Below are 14,966 nucleotides of genomic sequence, written 5' to 3' on the forward strand. Positions count from 1 at the left end.
AAGCTCAAGAAGTGAGGACAGGCTTTCAGTCCCACGGGCTTTGGGAGAATTTTAAGGCCCCAGAGGACAGGTTTGCTTGTCTCTAGCAGGAGTAAAGTCGGAGGAATCCTAGGGCTAGAGGGAGAGACGGTGGGCTGTGAGCCGTTGAGGGCACGCAGTGTAGTGAAACCACCACCAGGGGGCAACACCAGGGCCTGGGACCTTGGGGGCGGGGGACGCCATCGCCCTTAAACCTTCTCTATTGTGTAGGGTGGGGGGGGCCAAAGGAGAAAGAGCATCGCCCTTCTCTGCACCCCACCCTGTCGGCCCCACCTCCCTGTCCCGCCTTCCAGGCCCCGCCCGCGGCTCCGCCTCCACCCCCGCCCCGCCTCTGACCGCGGGCCCCTTCATCCTGCAGCTGGTGCTTTGGGGCCCAGAGCTGTGCGTCGCTGTCTCTATGGCCCAGGATCCCAGCGCAAAGGTGAGAGAGGCAGGGGGTGCGGGCGGTGGCGGTGCTTCGGCCAGGGTGCGGGTGCCGGGCCAGGCCTTCTTCTCATCCTTTCCACCCTCCTAGCTGGGCCAGGCCTTTTTCACCGCCAAGTCCCCCAGTCCCTCATAAAGGATGTAAAGGGGCGCGGGTGAGGCCTCGGGCCGCGCTGGGCGCAGACCCACCAACCTGGAGTCGGGGATCAGCGCGCAGAACCGGGGCCGCGTGGCGAGTAGTGTTCCCCAGGATCTGGGTCACGTCTCCTGGCGTCCGGCAGGATAGAAGGAGAGCTTGTCCTCGAGCTGCAGCAGTAGAAACTGAGGTTAGACCCGAGGAAAGCAGAGAACCCGGGAGGAGATGGTGGAAGGAGGTACGGGGGAGGGGCTCACAGGCCAGGAGAGACCACCATCATACTGGGCGGAGGGAAATACCTCCTACACTAAGCAGGTGGACATCGAAGGTTGAGAGCCTGCTGATTCTACATTGATCTTGTTGGGGGGGATGGGTTTCCCCTTCTCAGTTCCCTCTCCCTAGGATCTGCCTAGTGGGAAGGTGATCAGAGTCTAGGGAGCTGGCACTGGGGAGGAACCCAAACTGTGGAACCAGGAGTGGAGTGTGGGGTGTAGACTGGAGACCTTGAAGCCTGGTTGCCCCTTAGCTTTGCCCTCTCTCCCAACAGGTTTTAAATGGGGGCTGAGAGCTCAGGCCCAACTCCCATAACTAGAACTGCAGCATACAAGGGAGCAGAGGAGTGCCAAGTTATCCATTCTCTTTCCTTTGCTAAAACGAGAGGCTTCCTTCCTTTCCTGCAGAGCAGCCTTGACCCATGCACCCATTCCATTTGAGGATCTGAGGTCAGAAGCTTCCCCCATCACACACACACACACACACACACACACACACACACACACACACAGAAACACATACTTGGAATCTGGCCTTAGAATTGGGACACTGGGGAGGGAGGGAGGGCTGTGCTCTTTATCTTACGCTTCATGGACACTGGCAGCCCCCAAGTCTGCATTAGAACTGGACCCCTGTATGTACATATGCTTGTCTCTGCGTAAATGTAATTGTGTGTTTGAGGGCTGCGAACACACATGTACTTGACCCTTTTGTGAACGTAATAGTGCCTGACCCACTGTATCAATGAGTTTGTGTGCATGTCCCTCCATATATGTGTATATGTGCAGGACCCTCCTGCAAATAGGTTTACAATCCTTTCTATGCATGTGTGAGTTTATAACTCTCCTTGTCAACTTCTGAGGCTGTGTGACCTGCTGAATGAATGGGCATAGGAATATAACTTTACATGTGAATATATAGGAACACATGTGGTAGGCCCTTTGTGTGAATATATGTATGTACAAACCTCCCTGTGTGTGTGCATGAATCTCCTGTGAGTACACGTGTTCACAGACCTCCTGTGCATATGTATGTGTGTGTGCACCTGTTTGCACACACATCAGCCTCCTCTGGACACATGTGACTTGTGTAAATCGGTGTGAGTGTGCCATGTACCATACTCTGAGTGGTTCCTCTGACCTGGGGTGTGTTCATCCTGCCCAATCCTAGGGACTCATTCCTCTTCGCCATAGGGCTCCCGCCTCCTGCACTGAGCAAATAAGAGGACCCAAAGGTAAACAGGTGTGCCTCCACAGCGAGGGGCGGCGCATGGGCAGTTTGCCTGGGTCCTCCTGCTGCCCCAGCCCCCAAACCAGTAACTGATGCCCTTTCTGTGGGCCAGGGACCCTCTTCCCTCTATTCATACAGCATTCTCCCGCTCTGGGCTCTGTCCACTACACTGGTGAACTTTACCTCTTGAATAAATGCTCTAAATTCCTGTTCTCCCTCTGGCTAGCTCCCACTCTCCCCTCTCTTCAAGGCCACATAGTTAATCTTTGACTTGGAAGGGTGGGGAGAGGCCAGTGACCCCTCTTGGCCCTGCCTGTGAACATCCAATGAGAATGGGTGGGTCAGCCTTTCTCCACACCTAGCCCAGCTGAGGAAGCCTTCGGGAGCCACCTCAGAGATCAGGCCAGTTACAGTGCTCGGACGCCTGCCACCTACCCGCCACACCATTCCCAGCTGGTTGGGTTGAAGGAACATCCAGATGTGGGAATAGTCTCCAAGATATACCAGGAGAGGTGACCAAGAGCTCAGGGATCCCATCATTCCATGTTGCTCATGTCTCTGTTAACTGGACTTGCACATTAGAGCCTCTTGCACAGATGCTACACTCATGCTGCCAGGGGGCCAGATGCCCCCCCTGTGCTTGCGAGTGCCTGTTTGCAGGTAGGGGCATGTGTAGATGCCTAGTCAGAGGGAGTGGTGCACTCAAATGGAGAGGGCAGAGATGTGCACCCCCTCAGAGAGGAATGTTGAGAAGAAGTGTCTAATTAAAGAGAAATTCCAGAAGGAGCTCTCAGGCCAGGGAAAAGAAAAAACAAAGGGAAAACAGGGCAAAATAAACAAAGGCCCATTAAATGTCTCTGCCCAGGCCTTCCTGCATAAGGCACCCCCGCAGGCAGCAAGGGCAGCTGCTGCCCAGTGGGGTCTCATTGTTGGGAGGAGAAGGCGTTCTCCCTGAGAACCCAAGCTCCACCAAGATAGAGGGCTACCTAAGCTTCTAACTTGGTCAGAGAAGGGTTATTGCCTTGGGTTTAGGTTGGGAGGAGTCCAGGGTTTTATAAAGAGGGCAAGTTCCACCCAACTTCCTGCATCAGAATGACTGAGTCGATCCTGACATGGCTGTTCTGCGGATGCTTGGCCTCCTCCCTTCAGTACCCCCTGAAGTCTGGGGATAATGTCATTTACCTTCCACCCACACATAGATCAAAGGGCTTTTTTTCCTTTTTTTTTTTTTTCCTTCAGAAACCAGACCTCAGAGAACCAGGACTAGCCCTGCTTTCAAGGCAGGGTAGCCCCATCAGTGACCTACAACCCCTCCATGACCCCACAACTCCCTTTCAGCATGGAGTTTGTATTTGAAGCAGACAGGCAGCAGGTGATCCTCTGACCTCTTACCTGGGATTCAATGGCCACGCAAGCCTATGGTTCCATGTCCCCCCAGTTCCAGGACCCTCCCTGGCCCCATGACCCCTGACCTTCCAAGTGACCTCCCTGGACCTTGACCCCTGTGACTATTCTTCCCATCATCCCCTTGACTCTGGCCCTGGCTCCCCTTTGGGGTCTTGTTGGTCTGGGCTTCCCCAAGAAGATGTGGGGGAGGCTCTGGCCCCTCCTCCTGAGCTTCCTCACAGCAACTGCAGTTCCCGGACCCTCACCACGGAGACCCTCCAGAGAACTAGATGCCACCCCTCGGATGACTATCCCCTATGAAGGTTAGACTGACCTCCCCTTGCCCCACCTCAAAAGACAGCAGGAGCCAGGGCTGGGGGTGGGAGGCAGCTCCAGAAATGGGCTCACAACTCCTGCTCTCCCCAGAGCTTTCTGGGACTCGGCACTTCAAGGGCCCAGCCAAGAACTACTCAACACTGCTGCTGGAGGAAGCCTCAGCAAGGCTGCTGGTGGGGGCCCGGGGCGCCCTGTTCTCTCTCAATGCCCACGACATAGGAGATGGTTCTCACAAAGAGGTCAGCCCCTGGGACCTGGGCCACCCAAAGGGTCTCTCGTTTCACCCAGCTCCCCAGGACCTCAACTTCCTGGGAACCCTGCCACCCTTCCATAGCCCCCTGGTCAGACAGTGCTGCCCTTCCCAGCCCAGATCTCCCTTACACCCAATGCTCCTCCTGAAACTGACCCCACCCCAATTTTCACAGTTCCCTGAGGTCCTATCACCTGGTCCCGCAGGTAATGGGAGAAGGCAAGGGTCTTGGGGCCAGTACATCAGCCTTTCTTCCCTTTTCCCCGCTCCAGATCTCCTGGGAGGCCTCCCCAGAGATGCAAAGCAAATGTCATCAAAAAGGCAAAAACAATCAGGTATGTGGCCTGCCCTGTCCCCAGCTCCTTTCCTCCTCCTCCCCAGTTGTGGATGTCAGGGTTGGGAACACAGGTGGAGAGGTAGTGATCAGCCAGTCAGTTGCAGCAATACCACAATAAACATTGTAAGTGCTACTCGAGTGGCAAGCCCCAGGCACAGCGCTTCTAATCCAAACATCTGGTGACCTATTAGCTTGGTCTATGATGGCATCTTAATTTCCTCTGGGCTCCCAAATACCAATCATGATAACAGTAATTAATCTCTAGTAAGTGCTGATTTAGCTATTATCTCACCTAATTCTAAAATAACCCTGTGCAATGGTACTATCCTCCATTTTAGAGATGAGAAAAATGAGGCTTTGGTCCAGGACTAGCTCAAGTACCCAGTATTCCATGGACGGGTGTTGGCGAAGCGTCAGCTCTTTCTGGCTAAAGAAACGCTGTCTGCAAGGGTCCCATGTCTGGCTATGTAACAGATCCTTCTGTAAAGCTGTTTAAAAATACACATTCCCGCCCTGGGGGGCGTGGATCAATGGATTGAGTGCCAGCCTGGGAACCAAAAGGTCACCAGTTTAGTTCCCAGTCAGGCTACATGCCTGGGTCGTGGGCCAGGACCCCAGTTGGGGTCATGCAAGAGGCAACCAATTGATTGCACATCGATGTTTCTCTCCCTCTCTTTCTCCCTCCCTTTCCCTCTCTCTAAAAATAAATAAAATTTTAAAAAATGTTAAAAACACATTCCCAAGGTCCACCAGCCCATGGATTCTGATTCAGTGAGTCAGGGTTGGGGGCATCGCATGGGTCAGAGGAGGGAGGTCTGAACAGGCTGGTGGAGAGGAGGGATGGATGCCACCACTGCACCCAGGGAGGGAGCAGGATGGGCTGGACCCTTCTTTGGCTAAAGAGGCCTGCATGGATCCAAACCCTGGGAACTGGCAGGAGGAGGAATCGGTAACGAGGCAAAGAAGAGGGCAGCAGCTTAATGCATTGGATGGGCAGGGAAAGCCCGTGTGGCTGGAGCAGCGTGAATGCGGCCAGGGTAAGGGGCAGGGCCCGGGGCATGTTGGACCCTTTGTTCAGGACTCTGGTGAGCTGCCAAAGGGTTTTTAAATATAGCAGTGACATGATCTGGTTTACATTTTTTAAAATATGCCTTAGAAAGTGGGTTGCAAGAGAGTGCAGATTGGTAGTCTATCTCTGGAAGGAAACTCCAGACAATGCTAACAGCTGTCTCCTTTGAAGGCAACAGGGATAAAAAGGATACTCTGTTTACACCATATCCTTTTGTACCTTTTGAATTGTACACTGGGTACATGTATTCCTCATTCACTGAATAAATAAGTCGTTTTTTATAGAGAGTGGCTGAGGTTTGGGAGAGCTGTCAGGGGGTCGCTGCAGTGGTTTGGGGAAGAGGCGATGGTGGTAATGATTTGGACTAGGGTCGGGGCAGTGGAGGGGAAGCGGACCAAGTCAAGAGATATTCAGGACAACAAGACATTTAATCAGGAAGCAGGACTGAATGTGGGGGCGAGGGAATGGGAAGCAACAACGATGACTCCTGGTTTCTGGGCTGAGTAGGACGCACAGAGGAAGAGAGAAGGGAAAGACTAGATGAACAGGTTTAGGAGGGAACATCAGGTTAGGGAATAGTTTGCTTTCTGACAAGGTGAGTTTGATGTGTCTGGGATATTGGGTGGAGAGAGGGCTGGAGCCTGAGGATAGATTAGGTAGTGTTACCCCAAAAAGGGTGTGGGAGCTCCAGGGTTGGGGGACAGTGGTGGGAAGATGTGAGAGAAGCGTCGTAGGGTGGTAAGAGCCTGCGAGCACCTGAACTGAGGGTGCAGGAGATGCAGGAGAAGCTGGCAGAGTGTACCATGGAATCCAGGACATGAGGAGAGCAGTCATGCCACAGGGAAGCCAAAGGACAGTGAGTACCAGGGAGTGTTCTACGTTCTGGGCAGTGAGAAGGCCCACTGGGATCTTGGAAAGAACTGTTTTCCTGTGAGTGGGAATAAGAGCCAGGCTACCAAGCGGGGCTAATGGAAGAGGCCTCTAATGAGGCCCGGGGCTCACAGCCCTCCCCCGTCTATCCCACAGACGGAGTGCTTCAACCACGTGCGATTCCTACAGAGGCTCAATGCCACCCACCTCTACGCATGTGGGACTCACGCCTTCCAGCCCCTCTGTGCAGCCATTGTGAGTATGCCTGCCCCAGCCCTGATCACTGGTCCCTGACCCCAGACTGGTCTGACCTTGGGCTCCTGCCTGTCCTTGGAACCACTGACTTCTGAATTCTCATTCCCCCAGGATGCTGAGGCCTTCACCTTGCCAAGCAGTTTTGAGGAGGGGAAGGAGAAGTGTCCTTATGACCCAGCCCGTGGCTTCACAGGCCTTATCATTGGTGAGCGTGCCCTTCTCCCTTCTCCTCACAAGAATGCTGTTTGAGGGACATGGATGTCATTGCCAGAACTTGCCACCGTGTGTGTTATGTGCCTTGTCGTGTGTGAAATGTCTCACGCCGGGCATGTCCCTGCTCCAGATGGGGGCCTCTACACGGCCACACGGTATGAATTCCGGAGCATCCCTGACATCCGCCGGAGCCGCCACCCACACTCCCTGAGGACTGAGGAGGCGCCCATGCACTGGCTCAATGGTTAGGAGGATGAGGCACAGGATGGTGGGGGGCGCAGGGGACTGTTTCTTCATCTTTATTTGCTTGGACAGTTGACCATCCCATCCCCACAGCCCCAGGTGAGGCTACCTATTCCTGTGTATTGTTGAGTGAGGGGTAGGGGTCAGGGGGAGAGACACCCAGCCTGTCTCAGAAGCCACCTGAACTGCCTGGCTCACAGATGCTGAGTTTGTGTTCTCCGTCCTGGTGCGGGAGAGCAAGGCCAGTGCAGTGGGGGACGATGACAAGGTTTACTACTTCTTCACGGAGCGTGCCACTGAGGAGGGCTCTGGCAACTTTGCTCAGAGCCGCAGCAGCCACCGCGTGGCCCGCGTGGCCCGTGTATGCAAGGTAACTAGGACTGAGGGCGGGGCACGGGTGGAGAGGCTGAAGTGCGGCCCTGGCCCCTGACCCATGCCCCTACCTCTCCAGGGGGACCTGGGAGGGAAGAAGATTCTGCAGAAGAAGTGGACCTCCTTCTTAAAGGCGCGTCTCATCTGCCACATTCCACAGTATGAGACACTACGTGGTGTCTGCAGCCTGGATGTTGACACCTCAACCCGCACCCACTTCTATGCGGCCTTCACGCTGACCACACAGTGGTCAGTGCAGGGACAGTGGGGAGGCAATAAACCGGGGACAGCATAGGGGCTGCAGCAGAGGTCAGTGAGGATGAGACAGGGTCCACTGTGGGGGGGGCTGGCTGCAGAGAGTTTCAAGCATATCCAGCCAGCCCGGGGCCAGAGGCCACAGTGGCCTACTGACCCTCAGGCACCCCTGTGGCCCTAGAGCTGGGATTGACCAGGGTAACAGTGGGCTCCAGGCTGGGCAGGTGGCAGGTGGGCAGGCTCCACCCAGTGTGACTCAGCCCTCTCCCCTATGTATTATCCCCAGGAAGACCCTGGAGGCCTCAGCCATCTGCCGCTATGACCTGACCGAGGTGCAAGCTGTCTTTGCAGGCCCCTACATGGAATACCAGGATGGTGCCCGGCGCTGGGGCCGCTACGAGGGTGGAGTCCCAGAGCCCCGGCCTGGCTCAGTGAGTGCCCAGGCTTGGGATCAGTGCTCGGTAGACAGGACCGCTAGGAGGGACAGGAGGGCCTGGCCTTGCGGGGAGGACAGGCATAAGGACAGAACCCCTGGGAGAGCAGTAGGATCTTATGGGGAATCCTGAGGTTCACCACTCCTGTCCCCCACCCCAGTGTATCACAGATTCATTGCGCAGCCGAGGCTACAACTCATCCCAGGACTTGCCATCGCTGGTCCTGGACTTTGTGAAGTTGCACCCACTGATGGCTCGGCCTGTGGTGCCCACACGTGGACGGCCCCTGCTGCTCAAGCGCAGCGTGCGCTACACACACCTCGCAGGGACGCCTGTTCCCACGCCTGCTGGACCCACCTATGACCTGCTTTTTCTGGGCACAGGTGCTTCTGACCCCTAACCTGAACCTTCTGGTGACTACTGGGCCTATCCTTTGATCCCTTGTTGACCTCTAGCCCCCTTGATGTCCCTTGGTCACAAAACCCTGGTGACCACTGATGTTGATTCTTCAATGAACACTCACTATTGGCCCCCAGTGAGCGCTGGCTCTTGGTGACTGCTGACTCCTATCACCAACCACAATGACATTTGACCCCGATCACTAATGCTTCTGAACTCAATAATTCCTGCTACGAAGAGTCCAGAGTTCCCAGTGTCCTGAGGGCCCACTGCTACTGAATGTACCTTATCCCTGACCGCATGACTCCCAAGCTGGTCCCATTAGGCCAAGAGCAGACACCATTGCTGAGATCTGACCCTCTGCCCTTTTCATACTAGCTGATGGCTGGATCCACAAGGCCGTGGTCCTGGGCTCTGGAATGCACATTATTGAAGAGACACAAGTATTCAAGGAGCCCCAGTCTGTGGAGAATCTGGTCATCTCTCCGATGCAGGTAATGCTGATGCCTGAGCCATGACCCTCCATATGGCCTTGCCAGAATAAGGGGAAGGGATTGGGGAGGTTGGCCATGGGCTGTGTGTCTTCTAAGTGGGAGTGGTGTTATTGCTGACCAGCAGTCCTCTCTGGCTCCCAGCATAGCCTCTATGTGGGGGCTTCTAGTGGAGTCCTCCAGCTACCACTGTCCAGCTGCTCTCGCTACCGCTCCTGCTATGACTGCATCCTGGCCCGGGACCCTTACTGTGGCTGGGACCGCAGCACCCATGCCTGCGTGGACGCCATCACCGCAGTGAACAGGTCCCAGAGTAGCAGGTAGGAAATGGTGGGGGTGGGAGGGTGAGGGTCCCACAGGCGCAGGGACTCAGAACCTGAGGAGGAAGGCCTGCCAGCTGCAGGGGGAGGGGGAGCCAGTTGTTGGTAACAGCCCTACTGGCCCTTCCACTGGGGAAACTGAAGCCCAGTCTCCCTTGTTCATGAGCCCTGATCTTCTCTCTCTAGGATGGCACTGATACAGGACATAGAGAGAGGAAACCGAGGCTGTGAGAGCAACAGGGACACAGGTAAGTGACATTCATGGATGTGTGTGGGCCTAGCTGTAGAGCCTGTCCTCTTTACCACTTACTGTCATTTGTATGCATATATATGTATCTGACTGGCTATGTATGTGTGCTTTCAGAGCACACAAAGTAAGTGCTCAACAAACATTTGTTGCCCAAAAGAATTATAAATGAGGGAACAGGCTCACTTCCAAAGCTTACAGCCAAGTGGTGGGAGTGGGGTTGGCAATTACATGATCACACAATTAACTATAATTATTTCCATTGGGTTTTGTTACAAAAGAAATAGTTACAACAATGACAAGGGTTTGAAGGATAATGGGTACTTCCCCAAGGAAGATCAGATGACCGCGCTAATATCTGAAGAGCAAAAGTTAATAATCATAGCTAATATGTACTGAGTACTTACTGTGTGCCAGGCTCTGATCAAAAACTCACAGCATTCCTATGACAGAGATGCCATTATCATCATCCCCATGAGGGACAACCTCTCTGAGGCACACGGAGGATAAGTAAACTGCCTAAAGTTAATCAGCGGTTAAGTGGCCGGGTCAGAATTCGAACCTGCCCGCAGCAGTCTGAAGTGGAGTTGGTGCTGTTGATCACTGCTAGGCTCTCTCACCGCAAGTTACCCAGGCAAGCGAGGGCCATAGGGAGAGGGATGACACCCAAACAGAGGGAACAGCAGGCAGAGCAAGCTTGGTCTGTTTGAGCAACAAGAAAAGAGGCTGGAGAAGTGGGCGGGGACCATGCTAAGGCAGGGGAGTGGCATGATCAGCTGAGTGTTTTTTTAAAGGTCACCCACTGCTGCATGGAGAATGGGTTAGATGGGGACCAGAGTGGACCGGCAGTCGGGGCAGGGGAGAAATGAACAGCTCTGAGATATATTCCAGAAGCAGAATCTTGGGGAGGGTTACCTACAGAGGTGAGGAGGAGTGAGAGGCAAGGGAGACTCCCAGGTTTCTGACTTAAGGACCTCAGTGGCTGGTGATGACATGTCAAGGAAAAGACCTGTTGTGGGAGGGAGGCTTTGGCCTTAGTTCCTGGAACATGTCCAAGAGACCTCATGTTGATGCCCATCATGTGGAAGATATTCAAGTCTGACTCTCAGGAGAGAAGTCTGTGCTGGAGGTAGAGATTAGGCATCAATGGCAGATGGCAGGAATTGCAACCACAGGGAAGGGCCAATGTGAACCTTCTGTGGGAGCATTAAGTGCAGAGAGCTTGGACAGTTGTCACCGTGATTCCAGATTCTGTGACTGGTGCTGCGGACATAGCAGTGAGCCATCTGACTTGCCATCTCCAATGCCTTCACTGGGATTGGCAGGCATTGACTGCTCTTCCTGTCCCCTACTTCCTCCAGGGCCACCACCACCAATGAAGACCCGCTCTGTGCTCCGGGGGGATGATGTCCTCCTGCCCTGTGACCAGCCATCCAACCTGGCCCGGGCCTTGTGGCTGCTCAATGGGAGCCTGGGCCTGAGCGATGGGCAGGGTGGCTACCGTGTGGGTGTGGATGGGCTGCTGGTGACAGACACACAGCCTGAGCACAGTGGCCACTATGGCTGCTATGCTGAGGAGAATGGCCTTCGCACCCTGCTGACCTCCTACAGCCTCACAGTGCGGCCAGCCACCCATGCCCCGGCTCCAAAAGCCCCTGCCATGCCCGGGGCACAGCTGGCACCTGATGTCAGGCTCCTCTATGTGCTAGCCATCGCTGCACTCGGTGGCCTCTGCCTCATCCTGGCGTCCTCCCTCCTCTATGTGGCCTGTCTTCGGGGAGGAAGACGAGGGCACCGACGGAAATACTCGCTGGGTCGGGCCGGCAGGGCAGGGGGCTCTGCTGTGCAGCTGCAGACAGTCTCAGGCCAGTGTCCTGGAGAGGAAGATGAGGGTGACGATGGGGAGGGGGCTGGGGGCCTGGAAGGCGGCTGTCTCCAGATCATCCCCGGGGAAGGAGCCCCAGCCCCACCTCCTCCACCACCCCCACTGCCACCGGCTGAGCTGACCAATGGGCTGGTGGCGCTGCCCAGCCGTCTGCGTAGGATGAATGGCAACAGCTATGTGCTCCTGAGGCAGAGCAACAATGGAGTACCCGCAGGGCCCTGCTCCTTCGCGGAGGAGCTCAGCCGCATCCTGGAGAAGAGGAAGCACACGCAGCTCGTAGAGCACCTGGATGAGAGCTCTGTCTGAGCTCAGCCTCCCAGGACAAATGCTCTTCCAAGCCAGCCTGTCTGCCCCAGGCTGGGCCGCTGCCTCCCAATACAGCCACCCACCTTCACCACCCCCAACTCCAGGCCCTTCCAACTTTTGATGTCCCTATAGGGCTAGCCAGAGTCAGGTCCAGCCCAAGTCCCCTCCTTAATCTCCACAGACCCATCTGTGAGCAGCCCAGGCCAACTCGTTCTCCTCTGAGGTAGGTGCTCCCTCAGGTTCTTAAGCCCCAGCCCCAGTTCCTATTCTTTTAACCTAATCACTTGGGAGGAGAGGACCCTATCCTCCTTCCCCATTCATCTGCTCAAACCCTTCCTCTTTCTCCCAGGCAGGGCTTGCAGGTCCAGATGGCCTCAATGTCACCATCCTCTGCATGGCCCTATGTGTTGGATGGTCCTGATACCAGACAAGACCTCTGTCAGCCAAAAGAGCCACCTGAGCCCTGCGTACATTCACATGCCCACATGGAAGAATGTCTATCAGCTGGGCTGCAGGCCCCCCACCCCCTCTTCTGCTGCCTTCTTGTTACATCCCTTCTTCTGGACTTTGGGTACACTTTCAATTGCCACATCCCATCCTATTTAGTCCTCTCCCCTAGTCCCAGCCCCCTATGGTGACCTCTTTGTCAAGAACTTGGGAACAGACCGGCGTGGGGAGGTAAGACTGCATCATTCCCTCTTCTCCCTCAACGTGAAGCCCTTATGTGTCAGCACCCGCATCTCCTTGGTCACTCTCAAGAGAGAGACAGAGTTCTAGGCACGTCCCTCACATACACATGCTCACATTTCCACTCACGTGCACCTTATGAGCCTCCTCTTGCTGCCTTGGACCTATCAGGTCTGGTCCATGGACATTTCAGAGAGAGCCCTCTCCAGTTCAGCTGTCCTTGCAGACACTTCCCTAGGACGGGTGACGCACACTGCACTCAATGAGCCAGCCTTCCTTTTGGGGACCAAGCATTTGCTACCCCTACACCAGAGCAGAAGGAAAGATCTGATATCTCACCTGGCACATGAGCCCGTTCTTGGAACTATGCAAAGGGCAGAGGCTGGGAGTTTGGATGATTGGCTCCCACCCCTGTCCTACCTCACCGGGGCACTTTCAGGGTCCAGGGGCCTCTGAAGTCTCCAGGCCCAAATGGGACAATCAAATCCTGACTGAGCTCCCTCATTCCCTTGGGTGAGGATGACTGTTATTTTTGTAGCTGAGAACGTGGAATCCCACGGATTTTTACTGCCCTTCGCCCATCCTCTCCCACTCTACCCCACAATGAATGTATTTATTGTGAGATGGCTACACTACTTTAGGAATGCCCCCACTCACCACCCAGGTGGGCGGAATGGGCACTTGACAGTGGGGAGCCTGGGCTCAGCTCCTCCACCCTGTTGGTTAATAAATACCCTCTTTTCCCCATGGCTATGAGTAATCTGCTTGGTCTAAACTGGCCTCCCCGTGATCACCAGGGGACAGGCTTCTGAGCCTATGGGAAAGGTGCTGCAGGGTTGGTCCTGATCCACATAAAACCATATGCAGAGGAAACTGGGATCCTCAGCTTCCATCCTTGCTGCCCTGGGCAGGTACATAGGCCTTTGTTAAGGCTCTCACTATTCAATGATTATGACGACAAGGGCATGACAAAAGTACAATGGTTCAAGAATTCATACAAAGGTTTCTAGGTTTTTACCTCCTGGCTCCTTCACTCACCATCCCCTCCCCCCTTTTCTAGCTAAACCCCTAGAAGATGCTGCTCATTTATCAGCTAGCCTGAGAATCAGTTTCTCCAAGGGTCTCACCTGAATTACATGGTGATATAAAGCATTTATATGCAAGCATATATGAAGCATTGACAGACAAGACCTCTGTCAGCCTTTGATATGAAGCATTCTGAAGGGTTATTATATGTCCTGTTCTGGTTTTATAATAATGAAAAATGGGGTTATATGTAAAATATGAACACATTTTGAAGTAAGAACTCAAGTGTGACCATGGACAAGTTTATTAACCTCAGTTTTCTAATTTGTACACAAACATTCATACAGCCTAGCCTGATACCAGGTTCACAGCAGAGTAGAAGGTGCTGGCTCTCTAACTCACTGGTTTCAGAAACAGGACATCAGGGGTTCTTCAGAAACCAGCCTTAAAATTCCTAACTGTGATCTGAAGGTGCTATTATCAATTTTGATTTCACAAACGAGAACCCAGTAAGATCCTTGAAGACTCGGGTTTCAATAACATCGCCTGGATAAGAATTAAGAGACACCAAGTCACCGCCCCTCACAGTGGGCACCAAATAGAGGCAGCTCTTCTTTATCCCAAACAACAGCTTTGGCAACAGCTTTCCCTTTCGTGGGCCCCATCGGTCAGCCTGGGCTTGGAATCCCCCAAACCAAAAAAGGAGGAACCACCTTCACTGGGAACGGAGTTGGAGCAACTCTTTACTGCGCTTGCACCTGGGCTGGGGCAGAATCCTGGACCTCTCGGGGGCGCAGCCCACCGCACGTTGTCGGTTTGTTGGTGAAGGGGTGCCACTGGCCCTGTATGCTCGGGCTGTCCGTGTGGAAGGGCTTGCGGATGCGGATCACGTCCAAGCCCGACTGGTTCGCCAGCTTCTGCACCAGCCTCGTGATCTCCTCGACCGACTTGCAGTGGATGCTCTCCTCGCGCACAGCCCCGTTAACTGGCAGGAGAGAGGTGGGGGCAGTAAGAAGCAGGCGGTCAGACGTCAGTGGACGCGGGCCGAGAGCCCCGCCCCCTCAGGCCGCCCTCCCGCCCCCGCCCGGCCCCACTCACGGTATTCGGCCACGACTCTGGGCACACAGCACGGCCGCGGGTTCACGTATATTACGACACCTGGGTTCCGACGGGCGAAGTTGGCCACCTCCTGTTCCACGAACTCCCTGAGGAACCCGAGAAGGGTGAGCACCGTGACCCCTGACCCGGGCGACCTCTGCCCGGAGTCGCACCCCCGCGCGCCCTTCACCGGCTCACCTGGCACCGCGGGACGAGGGCGCGTCGCGGCTGAGGCTGAAGCTAAGACGCTGCAGCTGCTGCACGTAGCGACCCAGCCCGTTGTGGAGGACACTGGTCAGGAAGCGACTCGGGGTCCCGCGCGCCGTCATGGTTCCAGCCCCCAATCCAGCTCCCCGGCCGCCGAGGCGATGGGGCGGGACTAACAC

The 14,966-nt window shown here is 55.0% G+C and overlaps 2 protein-coding genes across 4 annotated transcripts; one reads left to right on the forward strand and one right to left on the reverse strand.

The window, feature by feature from the left end:
* Positions 1-374: 374 nt before the first annotated feature.
* Positions 375-11,991, forward strand: SEMA4G (semaphorin 4G). 3 transcript variants are annotated; one of them, XM_054581374.1, is made up of 16 exons: positions 625-788; positions 1,146-1,320; positions 3,341-3,810; positions 3,914-4,062; positions 4,346-4,408; positions 6,506-6,604; positions 6,716-6,809; positions 6,948-7,061; positions 7,261-7,430; positions 7,512-7,681; positions 7,974-8,118; positions 8,282-8,504; positions 8,899-9,014; positions 9,156-9,331; positions 9,518-9,579; positions 10,940-11,991. In XM_054581374.1, the coding sequence occupies exons 3-16, from the start codon at positions 3,687-3,689 to the stop codon at positions 11,767-11,769; spliced, it is 2,535 nt and encodes an 844-aa protein (XP_054437349.1). In that variant the 5' UTR covers positions 625-788; positions 1,146-1,320; positions 3,341-3,686; the 3' UTR covers positions 11,770-11,991. The 3 variants fall into 3 exon arrangements, with proteins under 3 accessions (XP_054437348.1, XP_054437349.1, XP_054437350.1); XM_054581373.1 differs by lacking the exons at positions 625-788; positions 1,146-1,320 and adding an exon at positions 375-460; XM_054581375.1 differs by lacking the exon at positions 1,146-1,320.
* A 1,778-nt stretch (positions 11,992-13,769) lies between these two features.
* On the reverse strand, positions 13,770-14,955 carry MRPL43 (mitochondrial ribosomal protein L43). The gene is made up of 3 exons (XM_054581378.1): positions 14,779-14,955; positions 14,581-14,687; positions 13,770-14,467 (listed from the first exon to the last, which is right to left on the reverse strand). The coding sequence occupies exons 1-3, from the start codon at positions 14,907-14,909 to the stop codon at positions 14,226-14,228; spliced, it is 480 nt and encodes a 159-aa protein (XP_054437353.1). The 5' UTR covers positions 14,910-14,955; the 3' UTR covers positions 13,770-14,225.
* Positions 14,956-14,966: the final 11 nt, after the last annotated feature.

This window comes from Pteronotus mesoamericanus, unplaced genomic scaffold, assembly GCF_021234165.1.
Source record: "Pteronotus mesoamericanus isolate MK-2021 breed Mesoamerican mustached bat unplaced genomic scaffold, CSHL_Meso_final contig_657, whole genome shotgun sequence".
In the NCBI taxonomy this organism is placed as follows: Eukaryota; Metazoa; Chordata; class Mammalia; order Chiroptera; family Mormoopidae; genus Pteronotus; species Pteronotus mesoamericanus.

Bases quoted from the DNA above. Each gene is read 5' to 3' on its own strand.
- SEMA4G (XM_054581373.1), top strand. From the start codon at position 3,687: ATGTGGGGGAGGCTCTGGCCCCTCCTCCTGAGCTTCCTCACAGCAACT. The intron at 6,605-6,715 runs GTGAGTATGCCT...TCATTCCCCCAG, and splicing joins AGCCCCTCTGTGCAGCCATT to GATGCTGAGGCCTTCACCTT. The intron at 9,332-9,517 runs GTAGGAAATGGT...TTCTCTCTCTAG, and splicing joins AACAGGTCCCAGAGTAGCAG to GATGGCACTGATACAGGACA.
- MRPL43 (XM_054581378.1), bottom strand. From the start codon at position 14,909: ATGACGGCGCGCGGGACCCCGAGTCGCTTCCTGACCAGTGTCCTCCAC. The intron at 14,688-14,778 runs GTGAGCCGGTGA...CGGGTTCCTCAG, and splicing joins CCCTCGTCCCGCGGTGCCAG to GGAGTTCGTGGAACAGGAGG. The intron at 14,468-14,580 runs GTGAGTGGGGCC...CTCTCCTGCCAG, and splicing joins CAGAGTCGTGGCCGAATACC to TTAACGGGGCTGTGCGCGAG.